The following is a 16,324-nucleotide window of genomic DNA, read 5'->3' as shown; positions in this document are numbered from 1 at the left end:
CAGGTAGCCCTTAGCACCTACGGCTGAACAGAGGGTCATTGTTGGAGTGAGCTACTGAAACCAGTGAGATGCTCATCGTCATTTTTGGGGGGTATACGAAAGCATTTACCAGTTTAGCTATCCCCAGGTTTCTGTGGGCTTCACAGTCAGCTGTGAAGAGAATTCCCAAGTTTGGGGAGCTGCTGCTGACAGTGAGGACAAGCAGGAGAGTCACAACCACTTCGTAAGTGCGAAGTTGGTGGTCGAGGTCCGGGCAGGGCAGTCCTTCAGCTTGCATCTGGAGTGCAGTATCTGCCATGTCACAGGAGCATTTAGAGCGCACCAAGAGGTTGTTCATACCAGATGCTCCACTTTTAAATAAACAGGCATTGTTTACATTTTGCTAATAGATTTTGCTAATACATCCTTCTAATGTTGAATGAAAGGGTCAAGAGGAACGCGAAGCGTGTCGCATATAAATGTTGGCTGCATTATGCACTCTTAAATAAATTACACTTCTCTTGTTTGCAGTGAGTGCCATAATTCCTCTGACCGGATCAAGGTGCGAGTGTGGGATGAAGATGATGACATCAAGTCTCGTGTCAAGCAGAGACTGAAACGCGAGTCAGATGATTTCCTGGGGCAGACAATCATTGAAGTTCGTACTCTGAGCGGAGAAATGGACGTGTGGTACAACCTTGGTGAGCAGGGCTTTGGGACTGAAAATGTTACGTGTTAGTTTGGGAATGTTTGATAGCACTTGGATGCATATGGACAACTTGCAAGAAAGGAAATAAAAAAAAAGCTTACATGGTTTCAAAGGGTACATGATGCCACTGCAGAGCAGCTGCAAAGCTTATCCCAGATAAAATGGAGTGTAACATGTCAGAGGGTTGATGAGTTTTGTCTGTCAGGCATTGAAAAGTACAGTGGGTGAAATGCTTGGGGCAGGACTGTATTCCACCTGTGCTGGAGGCATACTGCCCTTTTACATACATCCTTTTTTTGTTTTGTTTTAACACAAACATTTTGCCTGACTATAAAACCATCAAGTGCACTGCACTGGGCTGGCAGGTTGTTGAGACCTTTCCCAGTGACTGTTGAGGAAAGTACTAGCAAGTAACCAGATGGTGCTGAGTTGGCAGGCACAGTAATAGTCGTAGGAGATCCAAAATCTTCTTGATAGGGACAGCCAGCAATTCCCAGGAGTTCAGGGCTATGGTGAAGTTAGAGAAGAATTCCACATCATTCAGCCCTGTTCTCAGGAAAGGAATCTGTTCTTGGTGGTTCTAGTTCAGCTGACTGAATCCAAGACCCTGTAGCACATTTGGTGATGGAAAGGCTGTCTTATGTCTAAAAATGTACATAGTTCTAGCTAGATGTGTCATATTGAGGGTGTATCATGGCAGTTGTTTTGCTGATGTCTACTTAGTATTCAATGTTTTGAAAGAAAAGAGAAAGTTTTCTCTGAGATGACTCAGCCTGAGCTTCCAGCAGTTTCTTTGCCGGTGTTGTCACCCCAAGATGTCTGTGCTCTGAATACGAACAATGCATATAGTTGCTGATGTTTTTTCCTTCTAGAGAAAAGAACAGATAAGTCTGCAGTGTCCGGGGCTATTCGTCTGCAAATCAGTGTGGAGATCAAAGGCGAGGAGAAGGTGGCTCCATATCATATTCAGTACACTTGCCTTCACGAGGTAAGAGATGGGAACATCACCATGTTCCTTCTGACTACTGAAAAAGCAATTTTCTAACATTCATTTCCCTGGAATGTGCCGCTTTGCCCTTGGTGAGCTTTGCTTTCCCTGCTATGCAGGCCTGGTAACGCAGTGAATCATCAGACCTGCATTTGTCAGAAAGGCAAAGGCAGCTTTAGGCTGTGTCCCCCATGCTGGGGGCTGGCTGGCTCAGTCCATTCCATGTCACAGCTGTACTACTGTTAGGCAGAGATGAGGCATTGGATCCACTCAGAATCAATTAAAGATGAGTTTAATGTGGAGAAACCTTTTCCTTGAGTGATGTTTTCAGTGTGTACTGGAGCTATGTCTTTCTTTAGAGGACGCATACTAAAATGCTTTGTAGGTAAATTATGGTTGTGGAGGGCTTTGTTTCTGGCTGTTGAGTGATGCATATATTGGTGGTATAAATTCTTTTGTTCTGCTGCACTGGTGTGTAGTTATGTACAACAGCTTGGGGGAACAGAACTGTACTTTTGGGGAACAGAAGATCAACTGAGGTTACTGGGTACCGATTGGTCTCAGGATGGGCTGAGCTGGGGAGACAATGCTGCAGAAGTTGGAAGAAACCCAAAGATGACTTAGGAAAAGGACTAAAGGAATAACCCTGCCTTGGAGAGATGCATGGTGCCCAGTCTACCTATGTCAAAGAGAATCGGGTGGCAGGGTGAGACTCTGAGTGCCTGAATAAGGAAGAGTAGTCAGAGTCCTCTATACAAGAATATCCTAAAGTCCAGGGAGGTTTAAGTAAATTCATCTTAGACAAGAAGGACAGTTGCATCACAGAGCAGATCGTTCATCAACAGGAACAACATATTTATCCAGACACTGGGCTGGATGAGTCCTGTGGTGTCTTCCGGCCTTACCAGGGGGCTGTCTTTTAGTAGGCTGCATTGTCTCCTTCAATACATATTTGTTTTTTAATTCAGTGATGGCTTCTGTTTGATAAGCTGTTTCTTTTTTTTTTCCTTTGAACATCCATGATCACTTGCTGCTGGTTTTTTGCAAATAGGTCTCATTTTAAGTATCCCCTTCTTTCATTTGTGTATTCTAAAATGAAGATGATTTACAGCAAGTATAATTTAATCAGGAAAAATAGTAGTGTAAAGCACAGTCCTCTAACTACTAATGAGATCATTAGACTTTTGCACCCCTTACTGCAGGGAGCCAGCTGTCTGATAGGCTGATGAATCTGCAAGTGTCTTGAATTTGAGGATAACTGAGAAACCCACTGAGCTGATTGTGCAATTTCTGCACAGCAATGATAGCTGAAAACTTTTGTAGTGTTAGATAAAGTGAAAGGTTATGATGAATAATAATGCAACTGTCTAGTTGCTAGGGGTGATCTTAAGGGTATCCTTCTCAGAAGAAAAACCACTCCTTGGACTGTTCTGCTGTATGATAATAATTACAATGCTGATACAGAGCTGTAACGTCAACTAGTTTAAATAGGTTGTCCAAGACATTTCTTTCCGAGGACAGAAATGTGTAGGTTTCAGGAAACTAATTAGTGTGTGGTTTCAGAGCACTGAAGCACTGTTCTGCATTGTTCACAATGTCTACTGGGTAAAGTTGTAGGTCCACATGCAAAATATTCAGCTATGAGCACTCAAGAAGAAAAGAAAGCAAAAGCAGAAAACACAGAATGGGTAGGGGGAAAGAAAGAGGAGGAGAACAAGGGAATTTGTGTTAGTGCCACCACCTCAGCAGTTCCAAGATCTTCGTGAATCTTGCTTAAAGGCCTCAGCAGCCTCACACACAAACCTATTCCTGCTTTGTCTTTCAGAACCTCTTTCACCACCTCACAGATGTGCAAGGGAATGGGGTGGTGAAGATCCCTGATGCCAAAGGAGACGATGCCTGGAAGGTGTATTTTGACGAGACAGCGCAAGAGATCGTGGATGAATTTGCAATGCGTTACGGCATTGAATCAATATACCAGGCCATGACGTAAGACGCATTTTGTGTGGTCTTCAGCGCACATAATCGGTGTAACTAACTGATGTGACTTTTACTAGTTAGATGATGAAGTGTGCTGGTGATGGAAGGCTTGGCAGTGACAGCTGCTCCTTATGGGGCTTGCTGTGAGCCTGTCTCTGAATCACCAGTTTCCTCAAAGTCTAGAAATTAATGTCTGACAAAGTGCTGGAATTAAGCTTCTATCTCAACACTTTGTGTGAACACCTTTAAAACTAATTCTAAGGAATTACACCAACTTCACTAGCGTAAATGACCATATTTTATTAATGGTGGCTGAGACATTGCTGTTTTAAGACTCTCAAAAATCCCTATTTGAGAACTCTTCTGTTAAAAGGATTTTGCTCAGGGTTCCCATGAATGCTTCTGATGATGTGAGAAGGGATGAGGTTTTGCGAAAGTATTTGTCCTACACAACTGTTGCAGCAATTGTTATAGTCCTTTGAAGTCTGATTTCCCAGGTGCTGCTGAAGGCATTTATAGAAAGTTTGAGTAATGGAGCAACCGATTTGTCTTCTTTGGAGCTAGGCTAATGCAGTTCTTCATCTTCAAAGAACTTTTTCCTTGTCACTATACTTTCACTTGGACTTAGGATTAGTCATTCTTCTTAAAGACTAGTAGTGCTGTGCCTGGCTCATTTCTTATTTCAAATGTAAATATGTAGCAGACAAAAGTGAACTTTTTCACATTAGAAGCTGAAAGTTTTGGGTTATGGGTCCTTGGATGAGTTATGAACTGTTCTTACATCACCTTGCAAGCAGCTTTTCTGCGTATTGGTTAAAGCCAAAATGGAAAAAAATTGGAAGGTTTCTCTGAAGGTCTAGTCACTACTTATAGCAGGACTAACTTGGAAGTTGGACCAGACTGCTCGGGGCTCTTTCAGTAAATGGAAAATTTCCAAGGATGAAGGTGTGTTACCTCTCTTGGCTCCTGTCTTCAGGCTGTAGTACTCTGGGAAAGAAATTCCTGGTTAAAATCCAGACTGGAAAATTGTACTTTGAATTGCTTATGCTGTAGCTGCAGCATACTGCTGCCTATCTTTTAGTCCTCCCTCTAAAAGGATTTTGGCCTGGCTCAGTCTTCTCACTGAGTGGCTGCCCAGAGAAATGGTGGAATTGCCATCCCTGGAAGTGTTCAAAAACGTGTGGCTGTGGCACTTAGGGCCATGATTTAGTGGTGAACATGGCAGTGCTACATTAATGGTTGGAATCCATGATCTCAGAGGTCTTGTCCAACCTTATTGATTGATTCTATGATTATAACCTTCCCCTCTCTGCTAAGTAGTCAAGACACTGATTAGATCCCCACTCCTCACACCTTCTCTTCTTAAAGCTAAACAAAGCCATTTTATGTGCTTATATTTATTTACCAAGTGCCTAGATGACCAGTTGCTACATAAGTATCATGTAGCAAGCATGATTTTAAACTTTTAAGAGGGTAAATTTTGGCTAGATAAAAGGAAGAAATTTTTTGCAATGAGGGTGCTAAACCCTGGATGGACAGGTTGCCCAGAGATGGTAGATGTCCTATCCCTGGAAATGTTCATGGTCAGGGATTTTGGAGAACCTGTTCTGGTTGAAGATGTCCCTGTTCACTGTAGGGGTGGACCTTTAAAGGTCCCTCCCATCCCAAACTATTCTATGATTCTGTGAGTCCCTTAAGGAGAAAGCTACATTCGGAAAGTAGCTTCCAGATTTCGTTTGGGAGCTCTGAGGATTCCAGCTTAAAAACAGCTCAACTCTCCTGCCTGTTGGAATGAACTTTACTTTCCATGTCCCATAATACAAGACCTCTTAAGTTCTGATTATTTTTTTCCCCTCGTATGTCTAATGGATTTTCTTTGATTATTTAATCATTTCACAAGCCTGGGTGCTCCTGGCATAATGTTGAGATTTTGTGAAGGAGGGTTCCTTGCATTTAATGAGAGAATGGGAAAATGCAAATGAACGTGCATGCTTCCTGCAGGCTGGAAGGGTCAGCCATAAGGAATCACATACCAGTGCAGCACAGAAATACCAGCGTGTGTGCTCTCTCTGTGCCTCTCTGAGGCAGTTGCTGCTGCTTCATGTCACCTCAGAACCCATGTCTGCCTTGAGCAGCAGCAAGTTATATAGATTACCTTGTGTCAGGCTTGGTTCTAGGAATTGGCATGAAGACCCAGGGTATGACTGGAGTCACAAGCTGTTGGCAGCAGCAAACAGTTGGTTTATGATCTAGAAAGGGCTGTAGTGAAGGGATTTCTCATTTTGAGCTGTTGTCTAGATGGCGTCGTTCTGAAAAAAGGCTCTGAAATGCTGGAAAGCTGCATAAAGGGATGAAACAACTTGCATCTGTTCATCAGTGCCTGCCAGAACACGGGGTCTATTAAAGGGATAAAGTCAAGCCCTGCTACACAAGGGAGACCAGAATGACTTACAGAACTGTTCTTTTGCAGGCATTTTGCATGTCTCTCTTCTAAATACATGTGCCCAGGCGTGCCAGCTGTGATGAGCACCTTACTTGCCAATATCAATGCTTATTATGCACACACCACTGCCTCCACAAACGTGTCTGCTTCGGACCGCTTTGCAGCCTCCAATTTTGGGGTATGTTTGCGTGTTTGGTGATGTTACAGCTGGACTTCTGTAATTTCCCTGCGGTGCTTCTGCCTTTCAATAAATAACTCCTGTTTAAGGAACATTAAATCTGTGAGGAGTTGGAAGCAGTAAAACTCTTTCAGACTGTACAAAGAGCATGGGTTTATTGTCGTCATCATCATGCATTTTTGTTACCAATCAGTGTAATGCATTGTGATGTTTATTCTTTATGTTCACCTTACAATAGAGCACAGATGGTATGGAATGAGCAAACAGTACTAAACTCTGCCTGTTGATGCCGTTGCTGAAATATACCATGTGATCTAGTAATTTCAGAACTTTATTTTTAAAAATAGCGACTGCTTTAAGGAAGAAAAAACAAACTCGAAGCCACAAGAAATGTCTATCCCTCTAATGGTTAAAATATTTTTGACATAACTGGTGGTGGAGCTGAGTATGCTGGCAAAGTATTTGGAAAGGCTTATGCTTCCCATAAGATTGAGAATTCATGAATAGATTGAGGAGGTGTTCACAATGCCAAATCAGAATCCAGTGGAGAAATCTGACCTCAAGAAGATATTCACAAGAAACCTATAATACTTGTCACTGAACTAATAGATAAGATCTTGCAGCTGTGTTATTGCTCTGAATTAGACTCTTTTCTGCTGTACTTTATCCATCTCTGAATAAATATTTTCTCTTAAATACAAGTTTGGTGTAAATTGCAGACTAGAAATCAGAGGGGTTTCTCTTCTACCTCTACTTCAGAGTAATAATGGAGTGTTTTTTCTGACAATTCTAACATTACACAGACTTCAGAAATAATTACAGTTTAAAAGTAAATCCAAGAATTGAAAGAAAACACTGTTTACACAACGCCATGTATCCATACTGCTTCCTCCTGCTCTCATGAGATCTGACACTAATTACCTGATAGCCTGCTGCTTACTCTGAACATCGATTGGACAGTGATGATAAGTGATGTTTATTGGTGTTCTCAACAGAAAGAACGATTTGTGAAGCTTCTGGACCAGCTTCATAATTCACTTCGGATTGATCTCTCAATGTACAGGGTGAGTGAGAATAAATATAGTCCCTTCAGGCATTCTGATGGGCAGAGGGGAAACACACCATTTGGATTTCTCATATGTTTCTAACTTTTTGTGTAGTTTATGTCTTAAGAAATTGTCATGACAAACTTGTTACTTAAATATACCATTTAGTTTTCCTCATGGATCATGGGGGTTTTTTTCCATCATAACTTCCTCAAGCCTTCTGAAATAATTTGAGGATTGTGAACTGTGCTCATCTCTGACACTCTCCCAGAAATGCAAGTTGGATTGGATTAAATTATTTTAATTACTCTTATCAGCTCCTTCAGGTGTCATCTAAAAATGGAAAATAGAGTTGTTCTCCCCTAGTATGACAGAAATATTTTAGAGGACCCACAGCCATGTTGTCACTTATTTGAGGTTTGGCAAACTCGAATCACTGTCCCTAACTTTGGATCTACAAGATATATTGTCAGGTTTGAGATTCTGTCCTCTTCAACATTTTGTGAAGAGATGAGTTTTAAATGTTGGCATTAGTCTAACAGGCTTTATAAACCCTCTGTTTTCTTCCTCTGCTACTGCAGAGTCAATATAATCTTATCACGTGACTTGGCTTTTTTTTTCCTTAATTTCCTTGCCATATTATTTCAATTGGTGATTAATTAATTGAAAATTGTAAAAATGGTGGCAAATGTGAGCTTTCATTTTATTTATTTATTTTAAACTAGATCCCCTTCTGATTAGTGCATTCATCTGAAATGCAGAAAAACATATGTAAGAGAAAAACATGGGCAGATTAAGAGAAGTGGAGTAGGAAGAGAAAACAAAAGAAAAGGGGCAGGGTGCAAAAGAAGATAAGAGAAATATTGTATGAAGAGCTATTCTAAAGCTACAGTACTAGTAAGAGAAGGTCTAAACAGAGCCACTGAGTAGCAGAAGGCAAATTATCTACGCAGGGCAATAGGAATCTGTAGCAGTGATGCCTTTTTTGTTTGCTTGGTCTTCATTAAAAGCTGCTTTTCAGTGGCTAATGCAACTGACCTGTGCACAGACAAGTAAGGTCTTACATAAAGGACCGGGAAAGATTTGTGTAGTTTAAATATTTCAGGTGTTATCCAATTGCCATTATATTTAGAGAAATGTCTGAAGCAATTTGAGACCATTTAGTAATTATTTTAAGACCCTTGAAGGGCAGGTTAAGTTATGGAAGAAAAGGTGTTAGTTTGCAGCTTTCAAGACAGGAGATAGCATTTCACATTCATCCAGTGATTTGTACTTAGATCTTGACCCTTCAAAGGCTTTGATTTTGAGTTCCAGAGAGCCCATGTGTAGACAAGTTAACCTTAAAAGGAGAGTTATCTAGGAATGAGCATCTACAAATAACTGCAAATTAAATTCTTTGCAGTGGTTAGTTGAACTGCAGTAATACTCAATTACTATTGTCAAGAGACTGTGTATTTTTCTGCAAGTCCTCAATAAAAAGTGAACACTTGTTCTCCTCTGCCCTTTTTTACCTTTGTATCTAATAATTTTTGAACTTGCAAACAAGAAGGGATTACCCAAGTGAAGCTTGCCTTTGCTGTTGTACTTGCAGCAAAACCAAGAATCATATCAGCTTTAATGTAAGACCCTGCTGAGGAACATGAATGCAGTTAAAGGACACAGGTTGGAGAGAGTGGGATTGTAGGAAAGGGTGCAGTACCTGAGGTCAGAAAGGGAGGATCTCGTGCAAGAAGTGAAGCTTTCTGCATTCAGCATATGTATTTACACACATATATATACATATGTGCACATACACAAATATGTGTCGTATATGGAAGGGACAAGACTTCTAATTTCAGTGGGAGCCAGAGAGTGGAAGAGGAAGGCGTGTACAGCTGTGGACAGCAGGGTGATGGGAAGGGTGTGTAAAATAAATGCATTAGAGGGAAGGAGGCACTGAAGGATGCATTAGTTACCTTGGCAGATGGGGTCTTACAGGTGGCTGAGTGGTTACAATATCTTCTTAGAGGGAACGGTGCTCATTTTTCCTTCTCAGTCCAGTTTGTTTCTCTGGAGAGGTTTTTAATACACCACATCTCTCAGCATCTCAGAAGGGAAGCCAAAACACCAAGCAGTGAGGAAGGAAAGGGCCCACACAGGCAACCTCAGGCAAGAGGCCAGGGCTGCCAGGGGTGAGGCTGTTCCCAGCCTGCTTCTTCAACAGCCAAGGAGAGATTTCCTGCCGCCGAGGGCTGTCAGTCTCCTGGCATCCACGGACTTTGCGTTCTTATGAGAATCTATTTAATTAAGCAAACAGATAAGCTCCTGCAGCAAAAAGGCCTTATTTATTGAGCATTGTTTTGACTGGTACAAGCTTCTTGAGCAGGAAATGTTTCCAAGACAGTTTCCTTATTTAGCACATGCTTGTAGCCTTGCATGGATCTGGCTGTGCTTTCCAACAGGATTTCCCTTTTCTGTCAACAGAATAACTTCCCAGCCAGCAGCCGTGAACGCCTGCAGGACCTGAAGTCTACAGTGGATTTGCTGACCAGCATCACCTTTTTCAGGATGAAGGTAGTGATATGGGTGGGGATGGGAATGGCATCTCTTTAGTTTTTCCCCTAGGAGTTGATTTCCCATTTTCAAAGCATTGTTTAACATTGTTGTGCTTTAGACACTTAAGGAAGATGAAAATCATCTGTGAACATGTATAAACATCCACATTTTGTCTTTACTTCACTGTGTTTTGCACTGAGAAGATGTAAATTGTTTTTTGCCTAGGGTTCTTCAGTCATAAATATGGCATAAAAAAAAAGAAAGGAGAAGGAATAAAGAAAATTGGCTAGTTTTAGGAAGATAATTTGCTTCTGTTAACATCATTAGGAAGCTTCTCCTATAAAACTAACTGTAACATAAGCCACTACCATCTATTCACTATCTTTTATCTAGTAAATATTTTATAATTTATCTCATGGAGAGTAAAATACTGCAAAAAGATAATATCTCTCAGTAGAGGTCCAGGAGAGTTCTTATGAATGCTAATGTGCTGGTTCCATAGTTAAGTTTATTGTTCTAGCAGTGCGTAATGAGATTATTTTTGATTCATGATTATTGGTTTCTAAACTTTTTTTAAAAGTTTACAACCTACTGTCATCTGTTTGTACATGTGACATAGAAATTCTTATCTTATCAAAAACCAAGTGTTTAATTTGAACTGTTTCATGAAGTTCTTAAAATTTTACTCCTAACCCCTAGGGTAAATGATGTTTTGGAACTTCATTTTAAGAGTGTTCATTCAGGCAATCTGTCTGTATTGAAAGTTTGCTTTATAGAAATACTCTGAGAAGTTGTGAGATACTGACAGTATCAAAATTGCTGGTTTATTGTTGTATTTACAGGGTGATACCTGCCTGTCTGTTTAGTTTAAAGTGCTCCTGCAGCATTTTTCTAAAGCAATATAACAATGAAATAATGAAAACAGCTGCTGTTGCAAGAGGAGAAGGCGTATCAGTTGGCATGACCCTAGGGATTCTGGTGTGCTTTAAAATTCAATAAAGCTTGTGATGAAAGATGTCCTTAATGCAAGTTTTTGTATTTTAAGGCATATGAGTGGTCTTCAGCAAGACTTTCCAGATCAGATGTTATCTGCTCAGCTGGTCTGTTGCACATTTTTCCAATGTTGGGAAAGATTACTCGCTGGCTTCGTAACAAAATCCTATAAATTCAGCAGAAATTGCGTGTTTGGCTCAGATTATACACATATCAAGCCACATGATCTGTCTCTTTTGAGGAATCTTCCTTGGCCTTTCAAAGTCTGTTTTTATTCTGCAAATGGTCCAATGGGGAGTGTCATCAGTGCTCTTTGATGCCTGGGGAGAGTGACCCACTTGTGGCTTCAGGTCACCGATAGCACAAGTCGCTGAAAGCAGATCCACCAAGCCCTGGGTGGTTCCCAAACCGGCGGTGTGTTCCTTCCCCGTTTGATTTATGAGCAGTTCTTTGTTTGACTCTCTTTGTTGTCTCCTTGTCAGGTCCAAGAGCTGCAGAGCCCACCCCGAGCCAGCCAGGTAGTGAAGGACTGTGTAAAAGCTTGTCTCAACTCCACCTACGAGTACATTTTCAACAACTGTCACGAGCTGTACAGTCGCGAGTACCAGACAGACCCTGTGAGTAGCTGATAAGAAGGCTGAAGTCCAAGTTTCTGATTTTCTTAAGATAATAACGAGAATACTAATTGATACAAAAAGCCAACACAAACAAAATTACGTGACTTGTTATCTTCTGAATGCACGAAACTTGTAATCAAATAATGAGCGCTAATTAGTAAGTGGAGGATGATAATTGTTTTACACTAATTATGATGCATTTTGCCAGCCTCAGCAGTTACTTGTGAAGGGAAGGTTTGATGTAGCTTTGAATGAGCAAAAGCCAATTAGAGCAGATGTAGACTGATCCAGGAAACTTTAGCATATATAAACCCCGAGCAGTGAAATTTTACCTTGTTTTCTAGCAACCAGTATCCTGCACTGGGTTTAGGAGGTGCCTCTAGACACAAGCTGTTTTCAAATCCATAAAAGTTCCTCCAACCACTGTGTAGTAATGCACACACAATGTGTCAGTGTGGATATAGTCATCAAGCAGGTGCCTAGAAAGCAAGTATTTGGAATAAGCTTAGGGAAAATAATGTCTCAGCAGGTCTTCTGGAGCCTGGCCTGCTCTTGGCATGGTAAATGACAAAACAGTGATTAGTTGGGTTTGAGGCCACCAGTAAGCAACATGGTTTGGCATGTTTACTGTGTTTTGCATTAGATCATGCAAATTACCAGCAGTCATTATTAGTTTTAAGCTCTTCAGAGAAAGGGCCCACAATGGTGATCTACATTTGCCAGCTTTTTCTGTCCACTTAAAGTTTATGCTGTTTTTCCAATGGCTTCCTTCCCAGAACAAAAGTCAGGACCTTCCTCCTGAGGAACAGGGCCCCAGCATCAGGAACCTTGATTTCTGGCCCAAGCTCATCACTTTGATAGTTTCCATCATAGAAGAGGACAAGAATTCCTATACCCCAGTCCTGAATCAGTAAGAAACTTCCATGTCCTGTGTGGCTAATATTAGTCTGTGTGTGCTCTGCTTTATTTGTTGAGCTGCTTTCTATCTCTTCTGTCACTTGTGCATTTATAGAAGTACTTATCTTGTCTGTCTGTCTTTCTGTCTTATCTGTCTCTGTCTTTATAAATAACTCTTTTTGATTGGGATGGAAGAGTTTCAAAAGGTTCAGTTACGCTGGCGTTCGAGCACAAACACCCTGATTATTACAATCCTGAACTCAGGGAGGCACCTGAAAATGGGGTGAGAGTTCTTTTGTTTTTTTCTGATGTTGAGCAGTTCTGGGGTGCACGTTAATGCACACAGTGGTGCCATGGTGCCTTACACTGTGATTTAGGAACATGGTGTTCATTGCAGCAGTGGGAGATTGCATTGGGTGGAGTTGGCACAGCACTGGAAAGGAACCTGAAACAGGTCTGTTTAACCAGTGACACCACTCCAACAGTCCCACAGGGCAGGAGAGAGAGAGAGATCTGACAAGGTATTATACACGAACAGCTGGATTGTGCCCTAATGATCATTGATTTAACATAATAATCATTCATCTGTCAGCCTAGTAACCCTTGAAAAGGAGAATGAAAAAAATAGACAAGGAAAGGGAAAAAGGTACAAGGGCATTGAGATCACATTCCCAGAATTATTTTATGCATCTCTACGCAGAATGACATCCAGGACCTGGCTTTTTGAGTTAAAACCAGTGTAGTTTTCAGATTACTTAATCTATGCCACAGAGTCCAGTTCACAGTCTCCAGTTTTCACCTGGACCTTTATCTAGAGTGAAGGAAGTTCCATAATGTTGAGCTTTTCATCACATAGTGTAGCTCAGAGCTGAATAAAGAAGAGCCTTTTGCTCTGCCACATGCCAAAGTTTTTCCAAATGTCCCCTCAGGTTTCCTCAGGAGCTTGCAGTTGGGAAGATCAGCGCAGAGGTGATGTGGAGTCTTTTTGCCCAGGATATGAAATACGCCATGGAAGGTAAGAGAATGTCTCACTGCTGCTAGCTGACTTGTTGCTGATCTCTTGTTCTCCATCCATTTGGTGAAAATGAGGCCTAAGCACAGGAGTAGCAGCACTGTTTGGAGCAGAGATTCCCAGTGGTTTGTTTGTGCACAGCTGCTTTATGGGTGAGAATTGAGGCCGAGATCTCCATGAGCTCCAGACCTCTGAGTCAGGCTGTGTTGCAAGCTGTTTATTGTCATCCCAGCTGGTTTGAAATCAGAAGTTCTCTTTGACCTGAGGTTACGTTGGCTTAGATTAGCAGCCAGCAGCAGCTTCATTCTGCAGTGTACTGTGGTAGAAAGGGTTGAAAACGTAGGCAGACTCTGGGTTTTGTCATAGCTCTAGTTCCCTGGATAGTACAGCATAGATGGTCTAAGCCATTGGCAGAAAGATGCTGTTAAAACAATTCCTGCTGCAGACATTTTGAATTAGTCTTTGCATAATTCCACCTCCTAGTAGGGAAGAAATTTTACTGTTTCTGAAAATGAGTTAGACATGCAAAGCCCAACAAACTTCCAGAAAGGAATTCTGCTACTTGCAGTACTCTTCAGGTGGTTGATTACAGTTTCTGAACTTGATTTTAGTTCTATACATTGATTTGCACAATCTAATCATCTTTTTACAAGGTTCACAGAGCATCCAGCTCCCGCTAGCTCTGCAGCTGTGGTAGCAGTTGCTTTCTCAGTATTTCGTAGGGTTCAGCTTTATGATCACCTGTAAGTTGCTATTGTGATAAAAGAGAAGGGCTGGTGCTGTCTGTGGCATGTTAGTGTCTGTATTCATATTCCAAACCCAGGTCAAGCTGCTGCTTTTGGTCACTCACAAAATTTTGCTCAATCCACTTGTCCCTAGTTTGATTTGAGCTTGCTTATAGAAGTGACGGCCTATTAGACTCTTACTTCAAGTTGCTAGAACAAAAATGCTGCCTGTAAGAGAGTTTCCTGCATTTTGTTCTTCAGAAACAGTCTGTGGGGTTGCCCTGTAAGTGAAGAAGGTTGACTCAATGTATTGTATTAATCTCTGTCAGTGCAACAGAAGTAGAGACTGTGCTGTGGGGGGAGGCTCTTTGCCAGCTGTAGGCTTGAATTCAGCAGGCTGCAGGGCTGGATGAAGTGTTCTCAATTCTGTGTTAGGAACTTTTTATATACGCCTGTACCCCACAGTGCCTTTGTCTTGTGAGGTCACGCTGATATAAGAACAGACACTGGGAAGAAGGACTAAGACCTACTGTGCTGAAGAATCTCTTTTATAGGGATTGTCACTACTTGCTCATATGTTAGAGATGAGGCAATGGTGATAATTTCATGTTATCTTTCCCCAGAAACTGTTTGCTCCTGCAAACCATTTTAGGTCCCCTTTCCGTTTTGTTCTTACTTATATAGAAGGGATGGAGCATCTCTCCTATGAAGAAAGTCTGAGAGAATTGGGATTGTTCAGCCTGGAAAAGAGAAGGCTTCCAGGTGACCTAATTACAACCTTCCAGTACCTGAAGGGAGCCTACAAGAAAGATGGAGAGGGACTTTTTAACAAGAGCATGGAGTGACAGGACAAGAGGGAATGGCTTCAAACTGAAAGAGAATATGTTTAGGTTGGATATTAGGAAAAAATTTTTCCCTGGGAGGGGGGTGAGGCCCTGGAACAGGTTGCCCAGAGAAGCTGTGAGTGCCACATCCCTGTCAGTGTTCAAGGCCAGGTTGGATAGGGCTTTGAGCAACCTGTTCTAGTGTAAGGTGTCCCTGCCCATGGCACAGGGGGTGGAATGAGATGACCATTATGGTCCCTTCCAACCCAAGCCAGTCCATGGTTCTATTTACTCCTGCGTGCTTGCCTTCGAGAATTTATAATGCAATTTACTCTTCTAACTGCTGGAAGTGTCCTATCTTCCTCCTTTATCTGCAGCCATGAGATCTCTTGCTTATTTTCCTAAGATTCCCTTTGCCTGTTGCATCCAAAATGCAACTGTAAAAAGGTTACATGTGTGAATTTGACTGTCAAAGGGGACATGACTTTGACTGGGGGTTTTTTGTCTTTTTAATGACTTTATTTGATTCCATGTTCGCATGGCCTCCCAGGTTTTCTCTGTTCAGATCTCATACCATGTCCCCTTTGACTGTGTTCCCACTCATCAATCTGGGCTTATTTTACCTTTTCCTGACATGCTTCTGGTCACTTTTGAGCTTCTTAAGACAAGGATTGGTATCATGTTTCCATCCCTTAGTTCCTCAGTGCATAGCAAATACTAGCTGGAAGACCATCCCTCTTCAAAATATTTATTGGTGACGAAAATTGACACAAAGGGGGAGGATTTGCATTTTGAGCAAAAGTTGAAAAACTGCATGGTAATGTATTTGTACTCTAGTTGTGCAAGTTATGCAGGAGGGTTGGACAGCAGTAGAGTCAGCGTTGGGGTGTGTCTCTTCCAAATATATTTTCAAGAAATCCTCAGGGTGCAGAATTCTATTTGAGGCAAGTGTGATTCCTCACTGCTTTGCTCTCCAGAAACTTGTGAAGATAACCTTTAGAACAAGCTCTACAATAATTTAATTATAGGCCTTACTAGATATATTTTAAATACAGATGATTGGATTAGCTAAGTGCATTTTTCTTTAAACTAGGGGAAAAAAGGGATTAAAGGAAATTGATTGAATGATGTGAGGGATGATGATTAGATTTGCTGTCCTTAGCTCTTGGCTCTGTCATTTCTCAGGTTCAGTCACTGATTGTTTTACCAGTTTAACTGCACTAAGAGTTTCATATTCCTTTTGCCAGTTTGTGGCATAATCCCTGGGTACATTTCTGGTGCACTCCAAGATATATATGCATCAAGAGCTCTCTTCAAGAAAAGCTTATCTGCTTTGTGGAGATATGTGCACGTGAACCCAGACTATAACACTTGTTCCTAACTTTCTTCATGGTGTTT

At 41.4% G+C, this 16,324-nt stretch overlaps 1 protein-coding gene across 1 annotated transcript in view; it reads left to right on the top strand.

Moving 5' to 3' along the window:
- The window catches only part of UNC13B (unc-13 homolog B), a 181,858-nt gene that overhangs the window by 119,416 nt on the left and 46,118 nt on the right, over positions 1–16,324 (top strand). The window contains exons 16-24 of the mRNA XM_029961542.1: positions 511–680; positions 1,561–1,676; positions 3,502–3,665; positions 6,127–6,277; positions 7,273–7,341; positions 9,787–9,876; positions 11,334–11,468; positions 12,245–12,378; positions 13,295–13,380. Coding sequence (XP_029817402.1) covers positions 511–680; positions 1,561–1,676; positions 3,502–3,665; positions 6,127–6,277; positions 7,273–7,341; positions 9,787–9,876; positions 11,334–11,468; positions 12,245–12,378; positions 13,295–13,380 — 1,115 coding nt within the window. The remainder of the gene's footprint in view (positions 1–510; positions 681–1,560; positions 1,677–3,501; positions 3,666–6,126; positions 6,278–7,272; positions 7,342–9,786; positions 9,877–11,333; positions 11,469–12,244; positions 12,379–13,294; positions 13,381–16,324) is intronic.

This window comes from Manacus vitellinus, unplaced genomic scaffold (assembly GCF_001715985.3).
Source record: "Manacus vitellinus isolate BGI_N305 unplaced genomic scaffold, ASM171598v3 scaffold_36_pilon, whole genome shotgun sequence".
Taxonomy (NCBI): domain Eukaryota; kingdom Metazoa; phylum Chordata; class Aves; order Passeriformes; family Pipridae; genus Manacus; species Manacus vitellinus.
Note: the sequence above shows the minus strand (reverse complement) of the source record. Positions and strands in the feature narration are given on the sequence as shown.